At 41.5% G+C, this 17,301-nt stretch overlaps 1 protein-coding gene across 5 annotated transcripts in view; it reads left to right on the forward strand.

Moving 5' to 3' along the window:
* heph (polypyrimidine tract-binding protein 1 heph) overlaps positions 1–17,301 on the forward strand; it is a 248,599-nt gene that overhangs the window by 122,822 nt on the left and 108,476 nt on the right. The window contains exon 2 of one of the 5 annotated variants that reach the window (XM_043433208.1): positions 6,710–6,772. The exons of the other annotated variants lie outside the window; for them this stretch is intronic. Within the exon in view, the coding sequence (XP_043289143.1) occupies positions 6,710–6,772 (63 nt within the window). The remainder of the gene's footprint in view (positions 1–6,709; positions 6,773–17,301) is intronic. 5 annotated transcript variants of the gene reach the window in all.

Raw genomic sequence — 17,301 nt, forward strand, 5'->3', positions numbered from 1 at the left:
TGGCAAATACGTAGGGATATACCGGTGTCCGGGTCACGTTCGAATCGCTCCACGTACCATGGTGAGACCCTTCTCTCGCTGGTTACCCTCCTGTTGGCTTCCCGAAAAGACTAACACGTATGTTCCGCATACCTCACTCAAAAGCATGCTTGTAATCGTGAGTGCAAAACGTTTCAGTCGTGTCCAGGACGTCCCACAGGACTGCATATTATTTTTATCTGCTTGAAACGTTGGACATCTCGCTCCCTCTCTCTCTGTCTTTTTCTTCTTTTCTCTTCCCATTCCCCTTTATTGTTCTTTTTGTCATAAGTTTCGTCTCGTGTCTGTATCCATCGTACAAGTTTCCATTTGCACATTCACGCTGGTTCCATCTGAAAAGCCTTTTTATCTCGAATTCTTTGAAAATCATCACTTTATAATTCAGATAAAATGATAGATGACTAGATCTATTTCCTGTTGGAATTTTTTGAATTTCGGCTCGTGCTTAAATCGAGTGATAGCTGAAGAAGTTTAATTTTGAAAGTACACAAGAAAAAGAGCGTCGAGCCCTCGTGTGCACGTGACGCCGGGTGACAAAGTTTTCAAAAAAAAAAAAAAAAAAAGACACTCAGTGTAGTCCGGAATGTGAGAATGAATGAAAAAGAAAGATGTAGAACGTTTCTTTCTGTACGGACACAAAGCTATGTGCGAAAGATACGCTTAGCACGAGCGAGTGCAAAGAAGAATCGGAAAGAAAAATCTACGAATGGTCACGTTTTTGGCTTTTTCTCTTTTAGACCTCATTAAATCCCGTAATGACGTTGATAAAAAAAGAGAGACACTTTCAGCCTTAGTTTTCGAAAGCTTCTTGCAGACAAAGGAAAACGTTTTCGAACTTTTCGTTTTAATACAATAAACCATGTATATAAACAAATCCTTAACGCGCGAGTGCAATATTTGAAATTACCATTTTATCACAATTAAACTCGAGACCCTGCCACGTTTCTAGATCCAGTTCAAGGAATCATTTGCAAAAAAAAACTTTAACTCATCCATCCACTCAGGAAAAAAGGTTTTTCACGGTTCCACTAAATTTCAGATGCTTATCAAGAAATAGTTGCACCGAAGAGTGCAAACGAGTCAAACATATAAGCCAAGAATAGCGAGCTTACTTGTCTGCTGGATCTAATAACTGTGGTAGCTGCTTTCTCCCCTTCTTCCCCTCTGTCTCTCTGTTTCTACAATATTCCGGACGTACAGCCCACCGGCTGAAACATGCCAACTCAGCCCTGGCTTAAATTCTCGAGCACAATCTTGCTTTGCAATCGGTCGAGCCCATCTTGCCTAATAGCCGCTACGTGTTCTCGAATATATCGGCAAGGATAGCGACCCCCTGTTTGGGTTGCTCCGGTTGCTGATGCTTTTTATAAGCTCCCTGTCGACAATGATATTTCCTCCATTTCCTCCCCTTTGCCACAATTTTTCAAATGAAACCGCTCTGAAATTTTTTCCTCACATTTTTACCGACGTATTGTCTTGGCGAGCCAACTAGGATGCAGAGATTCAGAGATTCATTTTGATTCACTGTGTGCTCAGCTGGTTCGAACCATGTTCGTTAAAATCGATTTACATCGTCATTTATAATTTTCCTGAGTTACCATGGAATATGTAGAGGTGTTGAAGGTCCTCTCTCCTTACACACATCCAAAAATTTTCTTGTTTCCTATCGCCAAGTTGAATGGCAAAAAAGTTGAAGTAGTAGGACCGAGACCATTTGAGGAATTCTCCTTTCACGGGGCTACTTCCAATTCAAAAAAACGGAGCACGCACGAACTATACGAGATTTTTTTTACTGAAGTATGTCGCTTAAGATTGCCACTCGGATTCAATCAACTTGGATTTTTGCAAGAAAAGCTTATCGCGAATATTCGCTCAATAAAAGAGCCTCGAGCGGGAGAGAGAGAAGGAGCAGCATTGTCACAAGTATTCTTGTTACAAAAATAGGAAGAGCGTTAAGCCCCATGAATTATAAGGATTCTTTCAAGCAACTTTTCATTCCGGCCTTTTTTGCGTTTGATAATGATAAAAAATGTCTTGCGTAGGATCCTTTCTTACGAGAGACTACGAAAGATTCTCTCATCTCGTTTCATAGAACATCTTTTGAAGTGCACACTTTTCTTCTTTTCACCGCGATATCTAAAGCGTACGGTCTCGACCTTGTTACATATAATAGCTTGCCTGGTAAAACCTCGTTCACTCGTACGACACCGCCACGATATGTGATTGACTGTACACCTACGTATAGAATACTTTTTCATCATATTACCTCCAGGCTCGCTGTGCTATCACATTCAAACGTTCCCTGTGATACCCTTGCTCACGCGAATCAGGTTACCCTCTATGCCGGTCGATTTCTGATTCGTTCCTCACGGAAAATAACTCCTTTCACATGAGCCTCGAAATTTCTTTCCGATAATTCACCCGATCATCGACTCGACAGTAGTACGAGAAAATACATCGGCAGCATCAGCGAAATTTTACTCTTCGTGAACTATCGATCGCATCTGTACCATTTCTGCTTTGGAAAAAAAAAAAAAAAAAACGAAAGCTAAAAAATCCATCAGTGGCATACTTTCAATAACTCGAATCTTCAGCTTTCTCGTACTTTTTCAAAGAACTTTTTTCACTACCGCATCATTCTTGATTGGATACCAAATAAAAAAGTCTTTCGTCAATTAATTGTGCATTCAGACGCTAAATGTGAACTGATCAAGCGATCTGGTCTAAGGAGAGACAAACGAGGGTGAAGGGACCTCTGACTTCAGTCTTGATAGTCGCCTAGTTTTTTTTTTTCGCATTAATTGTAATGTGGTAATAGTGTAGCAGAGTTACACAGTTTGGGAGACATTGAGTACCAACATCATTTGTCAAAACACTTGATGCCGTTATCGAATAAACGATAGTAGGATAATCGTAACATGATCACAATTTAATGGATGAAAAAAATGGTTATCTCGTTTCCGATTATACTATGCGTGTGCTTCGTGAACGAGTAAAAGGTATAAAGCTCTCGTCTGAAAATGCACAAGAGGAAGTGTCTCTTCTACTCCTCGAGGTTATAAAATGGTGTCATTATATCCCTTGAAAATGGATATACTACAGCTTCAAGTGCTCTCTTCGCTACTGGCTACACGTAATAATACACACTATAGAAGAGTAAAAAAGAACGAAAGAGGCAGAAAGAGAGAGAGAGAGAGAGAGAGAGAGGAAGAGGGTCGAGGGAGGCTAAAGGGAGGGCAAGTAGCGTCATCTGTACGTGAGTCGCTTAGATCGTATAGCCAGGTCGCTAATTAATGCTTCACAATGCGCTTCATGTATATGCTGACATATAAGAGGGTTGAGACATCCAAAGTGTAAGCGTCGCGAGCCTTTGTGGCAACGATGGGAGAGTAGCCTCAACAGTAAACCAGCCATGGATGCCGGCGTTGTTAAAGCTAGTTGCCGACCCCGGAACGTAAAAAGTCCGAAAGAGAGAGAGGGCGAGGGATGTACGTTAAACTCGTTAAAGAGAAAAAATATGTAATCAAAGTAACTAAAAACGATTTTTCACAAAACAATACATACGTGGAAAATCATATGGGATATAAATTCGTTTATAAATATCAATGGCCTGTCAGAGCATTAATATTCTATCAGATAATGTTTTTTTTTACTCCCTAACTGCAAATTTGGTTTTACGTTCAAGTTTGTATCATCGGATATTTAACTTGAAGCGTACACTTGAGCATCGAGTGTTCTATCAAAGGGAATGAAAAACTTTGAAAAAATGTTGAGAGAAGAATCGGGAAGAGACGGCGCTCCTGGAAGAGAGACTGAGAGAGGAAGCGAGTGGACCGCTGTAAATGGAAATACCAACGTTTGCACATGGGAGAGAGAGAGAGAGAAAGAACGACGACGAGAGTGAGGAAAAAGTACACGTCGTCGACAGGAGCGGGAGGAGCGAACAATGGCGTGTAACGAGTACACGTTCGTCGTTTCGGTAGACGCAAATTGGTCGAGATACAAGGACGAAATCAAGGGAGAAAGAGAGAGAAGGATGCAGAACGACAGAGAGATAGTAAAAGAGAGTAAAGAGATCAGCAACAGCGAGAGATTCTCAGTTCACTGAAAGTTTCGTGTATCGTTCAGTCTTACTAGACGCCCCGCCAGGAACAATAGCTACAGACTATGCCAGAAACTTCGCGGCTCGTTCAAAAGATCTACAAAGATATCGTGCGAAGGCGCAGAACCAATGAAATTCTATCAGAAGTTTCCCTTAAGAAAAACGTATTCATCCAAACACTTTATGTGTAAAAGTTGGCTAGACAAGACAACAATAGGAAGCTTGAGATACCAATTTTTTCATATCTTTCAGTACTGCTTATTGGACAAACTATTTATGAGGGCAGAATTTAGGTCATTAAGGCGAGACAGTGGGATGAAATGCTATTCAAAATGTTTAACTAAAGGTTTTCACGAGTGAAAGATGACCAGGGAAAAAAGTCTATAACGTCGCGGTGGTTCGGTTTATTCATAAGGAAGAGCTCACAACGTAAGACACCGCAGACGTCGTATTTTTCTTGAATTTAACCACAATTGTCACTATTTTTTAACTTTCTTTATTACAGACCCAATTTTCATAGGCTTCGATAAATAAATTGCTTCCGAATTATTCATTTTTCCTTTCGCTCTCACGTTGTCACTTCTTCAGGGAAACGAAAAGTCCAGTTCTCTTAAGATAGCCATTTATTTCGTCTTGACCTGATCAAATCGAGGTTCGGTAAAATAGGCTGACCTCAAGCCAAAAGCAGTGGTCGATTTTGCTTCTCCAAATAATCATGAAGAATCTTCATGTTCTATCTTCTAGACCCGCTTAATTCTGAATTTAGTAAAAGCTGCTCAGCACGTGCATATGTGTGAACGAATAACAAAATTGAACTGAAAAATAAAAAGTTTATGAGAAAGTATTCGAGTAGCTTTTCCTACTCGATTTTCTTCGAAACTCATTTGACCTCCAAAATATTATCGACTTCTGACGAGATAACAGATTTGTCACATCGGTCGTAACAATGAAATCATTTTTGTTCAAACATTTTCAATGTCACCAACCTCAGCAGGAATGAGGCAATCGACATATTTTTCGCATTTATGATAGAATATTTTGCAAGGGGTTAGAGAACGTTGGACACGGACATGAAACATTCATCGAGCGACTCTAGAATCGTATAAACGAAATCTATACGATATAAATTTGTTACGCACGAATTTATCCGAGCGAATAAGTGGAAACGTATAGGGTTATTCGATACAATTTGTTGATTTACGAGGACACGATAACTTCTACTCTGGTGAAGCCTGTTTTGCGTAAAATCGAACTCGGTTGGGCTGGCTCGTCACGTACGCTATATCTGTTCGTACCATGCGATCCTCGACTGCCATGATTTTATGTCGCTTTAGCTGTGGATTTTATCAATCTTATTCTGTCTCTGACTAAAAGACGTTCGTGAAAAAAAGGCTGTTCCGGTATTCCCAAACGAGTTAAAACGAACATTCTTTTTTGGCGATTCCGACGTTTTTTTTCATAATCCACGAAACCTTATTGCGCAGAAATAGCACGCGGTTTCTAAATATCTATGGAAGAAATTGTTATTTTTGTTAAATGTTATTTAAAACATTTCTATTTAAATAAAGTCATGAGTTGAACAAAGTCTATTTTAAATCATTGTTCTCGAACGGAAGCAGATTTCGGATGAAAAATATCTGCCCATTTTCCTCTAAATTTTCACCACCGGCGGTGGATATATTCATCCACTTCACCAAAATCGTTTAAATCAAACCCCTTAAGTGATCCGACAGACATTTTGATTTAGAATATTCATGCACAAATTATCCATTCGAATTGACTATATGAATTTCGTCAACCCGTCACTCGCAGGTCCTTCGTTCTCGTCGAGTTAGGAGGGTGAAAAGTTAAAAGGAACATGGTTCGATGCCCTCTGTCACGTGCCCCTTCAGTATTTTATGGATTAACTAAGAAGATCGTGATATTTATAGTGAAACAATGAAAGGTGAAATCGCTTATATTCTGCTACCTATTTTGACTCGCCTCAGACATTAGTAGCAATGGATATAGCATGAGGTACTTGATTCGTAAAGGATTTTAGAGAAACGTTGTATCTACGTGAAAAATGACAGATGATTTGCTCGTATTTGAGACAAATCTGATCATAATCCAATGAGCTCGTCCCTCGTGTGATATTTTCTACTCGAATTAATGTACTTTTATTCCAATGATGATTGTTGGCTCCGAGCAAAGAATGCATGCTTTGAGTTGAACCTTCAAAAAGGGTCGACTGTTCTCTTGAGATTGATGGTCGACGACCAGTTCTGGAGTTATGAAAATAAGCAAGTGTTAAAACAGAGTCTTCAGCAGTCGATGTTCTGTTAAAACGGATGATGTTGGAGTTCAACGAAATTATGTAAAAACTCTCCAATAATTCCAGTAATTTTCCAATTTAGTTCCCCACCGAATTCGCAATTCGTAGTTTTTCAACCTACACCAATAATTACGTGAAACAAAAATAGGTGAATCGCAAATGTTTTTTTCGTTTGACACCGACGTTGCAAACTTCAGCGTCGTTAAAATAGTTGATAATTCGTGCTCAATCGAAAATATAATTTTTTGTTACAGGTGAGTGTTCCAATGGGTGAATTTCTGCAACCAGCTCTGCCAACGAGCACATTTCTACCTCGGGTAAGCCGAATATCTTAAGTAGATGCGTGGAAGGATACAAAGGCAGTGCTAACCACCAACTCGTTGCTGGTTCGAGCTCACGCTGATCCAAAAACTCGTAGAGAGCGTGCACTGATCACGGTGGAATGGAGTTGGTAGTTATGAATTAATCGATTGCTCTAAACGCACGGTGCAGTATGCAGCGCACTCGGATGGCAAACTCTTGATAAAGAGATTGTTCCGATGAAGACATATTCGCTACAACAAACACGATATGCGATTGTCGGATAGAGGATCTTGAAGGATAGTTGTATCCGCTTCGGCTCCCCTCCCGCCGACGTCCTCGTGTTTCCACCTCTGCGACTAGTTTCGCATCGCCTCGAGATATTACCGCATGCGTGATTCCCTTGAAAGTTTTCAGTTTGCAAGATTACTAGCGATATACCTCCTCCCCCGTCGATTACTAATCCGACCAATAGTTGAAATAATTCTGTAGTACATGCGACACCACGATTCGCCGCGGTGTACTTTCCGTTCGTTCTATATTATTGCGCCGCGGGCAAACTCCGGCAAATCTCACGAGCACGTAAAGGTCCTTTGAAATATTCGTTGCAGGCTTATTAGGCTGCGGCATCTCTAGCCGATGTTCTCGTGCATCCCGAATGCCTTTTAGTCCCTTCACATACCCTGCAACGATGTGGAGTATCCTTGCTGCACGAAAGCACCCTCAGGACTCGTACACGCCTTCGTGGTTCCCATGAATTTCAAACTAATCGAGTGAATTTCCTCTCCTCTCCGCCCCTTCCCCCGCTCACTCTCGTCCTCTCATTCCCTCTTTCTCTGTTTGTCGCTATCGGGCTAACTCGTAAACTCCAATGGATTTTCCTTCTCAGTGTTGTACGTACCGCGCGAACGAGAGAAACAGAAGAGGAACGAGAAAGGTAACCGAACTTACTACGGAACCGAGGCGGGGCTCCCAATCGCTCATTGAGAATTAACAACACGTTTATTATTATAGGTCGGTGTCTTCAGGCATCGTATATTCAGGACCTCCGCATAGGTGTTTCGTATACACCCCTGATCATTAAAATTATAATATCGATCGAGTCTCCCGGTCTTGTTCGACTTATGAAAAAATTTCATTTCTCATCATTCTACACCGAAATTTATCTCATAAAAATAGAGAACAAGAAATTATAGAAAAGGATTAATTGCGAAGTCAGAAAAATGAAGCCAACAAATAATTTGACGTATCTGCGCACACGCTTTTTTTCATGATCATATTCGCTGATAGATTTGTCCGAGTGTCAGTGTCTGGTCCGTTACAATTCTTTCCCCTGGACTCAAAGTTCCCGTATGCATAGTTTTGTATCTACGTTCCTAAAAAAGATTATTACAAATTTTTATCCAAGTGGTATTTGTTAAAACATTCTGATGAAAATTCGTAGAGTCTCCCACGAGGCTGAAGTTTGCAACGTTGGAGTCCATCGAAATTAACGAAAATAAAGCATTTGCGGTTCACCAATTTTTTATTTCACGGATTATTGGCGTAGACTGAAAAACTACGAATTTCAAAAATTCGGTAGGAAACGAAATTTGGAGAATAACTGGAATCATTGGAGAATTTTTTCACATCATTTCGTTGCAAACTTCAGTCTCATGGGCCTCCTCCCTCAGTCGTCATCGATCATTGTATCGACTACCGAATGCCCCCCTTGTTCTCCCCGTAAGTACCTCTCGCCTCGAGTTCATCTCGTCGAAGTTGAAAATTCCCGCGGCTTTGTACTTTCGTCTTTTTCTCTCTCGCTTAATTTCGCATGTCAATGCGTGTTTGCGGACGAGCCTAAATCGAGTAGAACAGGATTCCACGACGCGCGGGTGAGCAGTAAAGAAGAAGAAGAAGAAAGGGGGAATGGAAGAAAAAGAGATGGATTTAGCCTGAAGCGCTCGCAGCACTTCTCGAGGTCTGCTGTACACAGTATCGACGTTAAATTCTTATGCAGGTGTCACTATAGCGGATAGACAATGCGCGAGGGTTGGAGACTATGAATCGTGTGCAGCATCAACCGATCCCAGAATAGGAGATGCAACGGAGAATACGCGGGAGGGAGGGGGCTGCGAGAAAAGAGATATGACGAGCCTCGGCTCCGGAAATTGTGGCGGGAACATCGTTCCGTCCCGTGAAACAACGTTAAGGCTTCGCTGTCTCTTCTCTCTTGCTCTTCTCGCCCTGCTCCTCTTTCGCTTCTCGCTTCCACCCTGCGCTCGCCACCCCAGTTCTCCCTTTCTCTTCTCGCCTCAAACACCCGACGACGAAATCCCTCCACACGTACATTTTGCTGGATAGGATGTGCGCTATTCATAACTCGTGTTTGTGTCGTGCGTCGAGTCAACGCCTCTGTCGATGTAGCACACGTTGCTTTCAAGCGTTTTTATGCAAAAACCCGATGCTGCACTTGGAAAAACGTTCATTAGACATTTTTCCACGGGATTTTATTTTGCAACTATTTGAAATAACTCATCGAAGCAGCAGGCAACGTCGCTGTTATTCGTCCATGAACTATTCAACTCTCTTGCACACAGAGGTTCTTTGAGCGACTTCGTAGCTTCGAAATGACGAAAGACTCTCGAAAATACACTTCGTACTGAGAACTTGGAATCGATTGAATTGATGCTTTAAATAATGGGCGGGAATGTATTGACTTCTCGCGCCCAATCCATTACTTAAAATAGTCCGATCACTTCTTCACGTATCCCATTTGAATGAAATTCTCGCAACGTGACTTATTACGATTTTCGAAAATTTTTTTAATCGCAGAATGCGAAAAGTGCCTTTAAAGTCATATCGGTGAATTTGAAATTCAATTAGACCGTCCCGGGTGTAGACACACCCATTTTTCATCTTCCCAATAGATGTAAGATTCATCGAGCCGAGAGTTATTCGAAGAACGTTGCCGAATAGCGGATTTTTGGAAGATTTTTTTCTGTATCTGATCGCGGTCCTTAGGTAGATTCGCTCAATAGGATCGAGTTCGGAGCTTTGTCTCAAGATGTGAGTTCATGACAGAATGTAGGATCACAGCTTGCGTGTGCCCAGGATTATTCCGGTTGAACGGAGATTTCTCAGAATTTATCGTAAATTCTTTTACGCTTTACATGAAGAGGATTCGTATAAAAAGGGCCGGGATAAGAGGGTCGACGATCTTCTCACAAGATCGATTAACTTATTCGGCTGGTTGAGTCTTCGCTGCGTGAAATACCGTGGAGTCTCGCTGGGCAAACCGAGTTAGGATCCGTCAGTAGCGTAACAGATTTTCTCGATTTGTAACGGAAATTCCATTGGCTCCTTGGGGACAAACGGAGAAGCAGAAGGGTAAAGAGAGAAAAAAGAAAGAGAGCGAGAGGGATCGAACAAATGCGAAAAAGAGGGGAGGCTGACATACAAGGAGAAGAGCCACGGGAGACGATGGAAAAAAGGTTAAGGTGGATGAAACGAGAAAAGAATTCCATCTTTTTCTATCATTGAATATAGTCAGCATAGAGCGAACGAGAGAGAAGCCAAAACGATCTTTTTCGTCGAAGGAACACCCCGAGAACCCGCAAATGAGAAAGAGCGCGCGCGCGAGAGAGAGAGAGTGAGAAAGAAATGCCAAACACGCTCTCTCTCTATATGGGATCTGAGTCGATTTCGTATGTTCGCGCCCAATTCGATTACTCGACTCTCCGTGATGTATTTCTGAGGTGAATGGCGAAGCCCTTTTCCTCTTCAATTCCTTACACGCGTATATGCACCTATTTAGCTTATTTTCGTACGGTTGAACATCCAGAATTCAAGACATCATAATCGATTCTAGCAAAGTTTCATTAAATATTCAATTCATGTATGACTTCCAATAAGAAAAATGAAAAACTTCATGCATTTTCCATCGTCAATTGGAAATGCCTTTAATAAATTGAGCAAATTGCAGCCATACACAATTCATACGATCGTCACCAAATAACGAATTTGTGGAGTTTTTAATTGCTTGTTCGCCCTGCTGAAATTCTCTCCTTTTTGAATCCAACGAGGAAGAAATATTGCGTTTTTTATTGAATCACTCGTACGACTCCCTATGAAAATTCGCACCACGCAGTACAGTAGCAAAGTGAACTGTTTGCAAGTTGATCCGGATTGTGTGATAGGCTATCCTTTGGAAACCCGTTGCTAAATTTACGCCGACTATATGTTAGTCGTGTGTTATCTATTAGCGCCAGAACGTGATAAACGATTCGAGCTTCCGGCTTGCTCACGAGAACTTTGCCGGGTAAATCGCCCCAGGAAAAGGATAAGCCCTTATCCCTTTCCTCTCTGCCTCACACGCTTCGTCTTTTTCTACTCCTGGCAACGTTCATCGCTCCTTGATCTCCGAGATATGTAGGGCTTAAAACGTGAACGCCGATTCATCTTTCTACCCTATTGACTATACCAAAATTATTGATGAAAAGACGCGTCCAGATTGATAAGAAAATCCCAAAAAAAAAACAACGTATATTTATAAATTTTTATTAATATTTTTTGCAAAATTTCAAGCACTGTGCATTGGACTTTATCAAAGAAAAACAAGATTTTATTGATCAATGTAATCGCTGCGTAACATAAATATTTCGCTGGACGTACACGTCGTGAATGCTCAGTAACAGCATGGAAAACGAAAAATTATACTTTTGAAATTTTATTGGAATTGAAAGAATGTAAAATTATTGTAGAAATAATCATAAACGATCCACGTGTCCGGGTTATGTTCGAATCTCAAACAATTTACGTACAATCCAGGGCCCGCAAACGGATTATCTTTTGTAAACATTTAAAAGACCAACCGCAGCAAGTGCTGCTAGACATTGAGCTTTGAATGGACAAACCAATCATATTCACTTCACCCTCCGATTATTTCAGTCTCGAGGCTATAATTATTTATTGGAGAGAACACTGCGTTGTAGGATTTCTCCATAAAATACATTGCTATTCCTGATAGGTCGATAAAACGATTCGTGTGGTACAATCGTCTTTTGCTATTTTACTTGTTACTGTAACACACGCGTATAAGGCTTAAATCTATAATGTGTATACCGCAAGGTAGCAGTGTAAACTCGAGGGAATATATTTCCGTAGCACATCTGAGTTTCCATTCCCCTTTCCCTCTCACGATCTCTTTCTCTCTTACAGCTTGCCACATTTTCACTATAGCTGCCCCAAAAAGATAACCGCACAATGACTCTAGCCTGCTGGCGGACACTTCGTATCCGGCAAGCTCCACCGACACGGCACAGAAGTGCTTTCTTGTATGTGTATCGGCGCACGTAAGGGTTTGTGTATAATTGTGAGGCTTCCATTATATGGGCAGTGTCAGGAATGAGGCCATCGCACTATTTTCATATGTGCTTCTGCGCTTTTCAAAGTTTCCTCTGTACCATTTTCTCTTCTGCATTTGCCCATATTGTTTCTCTACTTTTCCTCGAGAGTGTCCCACCGACGTGCGAACCCCAACGGGGTGAAATCACGTTTTGAATCGCTGATTTTCAAAAAATGGACAATGATTATGAAGGGTGGGGTTCGATATGTCGAATAACTGAATTGTAGAACGGTCGATATTTCGAAATTTTTAAAGTTGTGATATCAATTTGAGGAAAAATAAGTAATTCGAAATTCTTATTCCCAATCGACTATTCAACAGATTGCGTGTTTAATCAAAAATTCCTTCTTTGAATTCGTATTTACCCGAAAATATATATTTCAATAGTTTTCATTTCGAATGCAATTTTAACAGACCATCCGAATGTCAAAAGTTCATATTTTCGAATTCAAAATGGAAATAAGTAATTGTTTTACAGACAGACCAGAATATAGAGTAGACAAATATCGAAAGTGAATTTTTCGAGCCTATAAAACTTAGATATGAAGAATAGCGATAGCTCGAAAAGGCGAAAGTCCAAATGGCGATGTTTAAAAATTGAAGATCACCGGTCTGAGTAAGTGAGTGAGTGAGACGCGTGTATTTGGAGCTCCACTGCATTTCTTTATTTTGACCGACGATCGACTTTTTGGTGTTTCGGTATTTCAACCTCAGTAATGTTTGGAATTTCGTTATTATATTTTCAAAATTGTCAATTTTCACAGTTTCGCTGACTGTAGTAATTTATGAATCGAAAGAGTGATAGGGGAATTTTCGAAAAATCGATATTTTAGTCATCGTCCTATGGGCGATTGTTACATTCTATTTTCGATGTAAACGTGCTTCGAACCTTGCAGTTTTTACTTTATTTATTTTCGGCATTCAAAGCTCCAGTTGAATCTATCTGTCTTCATATTATCATTCGAAGTTTATAAACTCGAGATTTTAGCTGTTCGAAATTTTAGTCATTCCAACATTTGATCCCGACCCATTATGAAATTCGATTTTTCTATGGCATCGCTGCTGTAAGTAATTATAGCAACTAATATTTTTGTCTTACGTTAGAATTTGATGCTTATAAAAAAATATCTAAAAATCCAGTTGGACGTTGAATTTTTTGAATAATTTTGAGCACTGACGCTTTTTTAAAAGTTCATTTTTTCGTGCGGAATCATTTTTGCAGTGACAGCTACGTTGACACACTTATCTCGATCGCGTTGATTAGGAACTCGGAGACTAAAACCCGAAATTGGTGGCACATCGTGTAATTGAAAATTGACGTAACTCGGGTCTAACTTTGAACGAAAATGGGCATGTCACTATTGATCGAGAGATAATGAAGCACGCAGGTGAATCCATCAGAGTTAGATATCCTTCGACGTTTTAAGGTATATCGAATGTGTACATTTGCGCGTGACTCGATGCATCGGTGTCTATATATGTGCCAGTGAAACCTGATTTCATGCCTAGGGTAATAGTGGGTACGCGTAATGACGAGGTCACGCGCGTGCCAAATGTATGCGAAGGGATTTATGAGGTTTGTCGCTTGGTCGATTCATCTTTAGTTCGTTGCCATTCGCGTGGGAAATCGAACACGTAGGACTCGTGCTCCCGGCGTTATTTTCTTCTCTAGTTCCCCCTCTGCATCGATCTCTCTCTCTCTCTCTCTTTGCCCTCAAGTATATACACAAACATAACGCTATGAAGCTTTGATGAGCTATAAAATCCGTAAACTTGACAGGCTCATTTGGAAATTCGTGGTATCTTGGCCGGAAGCCGCAGCAGCCTTCGTAACGAACGTTTTAAATATTTCGCATTCGCATATAGCACGCGGATTATTATGTAGATGCGTTCGTCCGATAAAGGCAAGCTATAGCAACCAAGAGAGATTGCAAGCTTCTCAGATTACCAAACACCTTGGAGGCCCAAACATGCACTGTGCGCATTACAGATTGGAGGGCGAGGAGAGCGTCGATGGGGCGGGGCAGAGCAGGAGGGAGAGAGACGAGGGTGAAGATGGGGAAAAGAGGGAGTTGGAGGGCAAGGGAGGAAAGGGTTCCATCCCGTACTCATCCGAGCCGTTGAGGTGTACTTCGACGCGGTGCGTATTCAGCCGGTAGAGCATCGAAATATCCTAATCCGCGCTGGTGCACAATCTGCTATTCACCCTCTGGCAGAATTCTCGTAACGCGATATTCCACGATAGTTTTCCATACATAAACTCGACTCTGTAATAAACCGACATGGAGCCCGCTCGCACGTCTAATTTTCCGGAGAATAATACTCCACGAACTTTGCCCTTGCAGAAACGAAAAGCTTTTCCTCTCTCGGAGGCTGAAGAAGTGATTTTTTCTTTCCTTTTCAAACACTCACATACCGTAGTTTCATCACTTTCTGTGATGAACATGAAACCCCATAGCCTTGTAATAACGCTTCTCGGCGTCGAAACGAAACTCCGCATGCGGACGAGCTTCGAGTGCTTCTTACGAATAGTTATTTTGTGTACTTTTTGCTTGTATAAAATCATTGACTGAAATGATTATTCGTACAAGAAATGAAGGAATAATCGGAAACTTGCCCGCGGCTGTGCCAGTCCTCGGTTATTCACCTTTCATATGGGAATGATTATTTGATAAACACGAGCCATATCTCATCACCCGCGGATTTTTATACTTTTTCATTCATTTTTTCCACCACCGTTCGTTTAAACAAGTTTCCCTCTTTTTATACACCGCGGCATTCTTTCATTGTTACGCAACTCCACTAAACCTCCGGTTTGTGGAGCCCACCCACGAGTATAACCCACAGCTATTTTTAATATACTGCTGTACTCCCGTTATGCTGCGCAGCAGAGAGAATAAGAAAAGTGCAGAATACCTGTGACTATATTTTAATGAGTTTCCAGTTTGGTTTATATCATAAATAAGTCTGAAAAACTTGGAGCGATTATTGCGCATGCGAACGCGTGGCTGGGCGGTCATGCTCTCGAGTTTTGTTCTCCGGAACATACCTGTTCATTGAAATCGGAATCCGCAATATATTTGGCGCATTTGAAAAATTATGTGTCACAGAAATAATGTGTAAAACGATTGTGAAAAAAAAGCCAACGAGCAGACTGCAAGTCTACGTGACGACGGGAAAACCGGAATGCGTGTGATGCACACAAGATAGACGAAGGAGAAGACTGGCGCGAGGGGAGATCGGTAAGCGTGTCCTCCGATTTTTCGTTTTATATTTTTTCAAGCCCCCCGGACATTTTTCCGCTCATTCTCGTGCGGCCTGTGTCTGTAGCGTGCAGACGTTCGTCGTTGTACGACGGCACAGCACGAGAGCCTCGGTATATGTTAGCGACGCAGGTGTGAAAGGAAACTCGTGAAATAAATCTCGTCTCTTCGCGTTGCCGAGAAAGAATGCCGAAAAAACGTATACAGCCAGGAAAGTCGGGAAGAAACGCCCGCGCGAGGATTATTACCGCTTTTTTTACCTTCCACTTTTTATCCCCCCTCCCCGACTCTGCAACGCTCCCTCCAACACCCGCCGATCCCATCGCACATATGTACAAAACGGACACATGAGATTCCCGCTTCACACCCACCGCCTCCCACTCTTTTTATCTGCCTCTTCTCACCAACCTCGAACCACTCTCTCGTCGCGGTTGCACACTACCGACTAACGCACTTTTTTATTCTCCTACTTCTGTCTCAAATCTCCGACGAACTAATGGCGAAATCGCAGCGGTTAATTGTGAGCCACCGGCTGTTGTAACGGAGGAAAAGCAAGATTGAGGATGGGGGATAAAAAAGAAACGAGTGAACGATAAACCTGGTGCTACGGAGAGGAAAATCATTCGGGAAGAAATTGAACGAGGAAACTATTTGTCTTCGGACACGTAAACGCTGAAACGGGAAAAAATTGCCAGGTTTCGTTATTCCTCAGGTATCGTTAGACTTTACTCGTTCATACGAAATTCGATTTTCACCTCATCGATGATAATTTTTACCCCAGGACCAGGCCAGGACCGGGTCATAATTCAATCGGGTTCGAACAGAGTCCGGATCGTGTTGAACTCGTCAGAACCTGATCAGGGCTGTAACGCTTAACCCACCAAAGGTCCTGATCCGGTTTCCTCGTCATGTCCTCGTCGGGATTCCAACCCTCGTCCAGATCCCAGATGCATTGAAATAAAAATGATATTTATATTTTATTTTCATTTTTTAAAATGCTATTTTAATATGAAAAGTTCACGCCTGAGCCGCGTGTTCTACCTCCAAAGTCAGTGCACATGTACAGAGGTGAAAGTTCAAAACGAGGATGACTCAGATTCCAATTTGTCGCATGCACAATTCAAAGGGTTACTATCATTTCGTCTCGTCCAATTTTAGTTCTCTGGAAAAAAATCGATCACACGAGCATCGCGACGAATAACGGCCAGCAGAAAACATGCAGCGTAGCTTCCGAACAGTATCGACATTCGCATATTTTAGATGCACACCGAAATTCCCGTGGCTGAGCTCCAACTAAATTTTCCTTGCGAAATTAATCTGCAGACTTGAGTCAATAAAAAGGGAAAAAAGGCATAAATTCGCAATAAACATAGCATATATGCTCCAACGATGCAAACTTCATTAACGTGCATGCAAGGAATAGAATTATCGACTTGTTACAGCTACATGCGGTATCGCCAGATTGTAATTTTTCCCTTCTCATTAAGACTTCTTCGAGTTACCCTTTTTACCGATTTTCCTCGTTTTGTGGATTCGAACCTTCAACACCTGGTGGTGAGGGGATCATTTTATTAATTAATCAGAAAAAAGCTCTCGTGGCACCAGTGAATCTCCCGAGTCCTCAAATCGATTTTCTCAACCTTCGATAAAAAAGTTTTTCGGTCAAAAGATTGGAAAAACTTTAAATTTCATACAAAAGTGTAAACGATGTGCGAAACCCAGACGACGCCAGTGCAATGGATCGTTGGCTATTTTCAAAATTTTCCTCCTCGTGACTGTAAGTGATGAAATATTTTGTCAGTTTTTCGCTTGCTTGAGATTGCAAGTTTTCAACCCTTTTAAAAGTCCGTAAGAGACACGAGCTGCACCTCAACTTTCGTGCGGATCTTGCCGAGCA

The sequence above is a fragment of the Venturia canescens genome, chromosome 1 (genome assembly GCF_019457755.1).
Source record: "Venturia canescens isolate UGA chromosome 1, ASM1945775v1, whole genome shotgun sequence".
NCBI classification, from domain to species: domain Eukaryota; kingdom Metazoa; phylum Arthropoda; class Insecta; order Hymenoptera; family Ichneumonidae; genus Venturia; species Venturia canescens.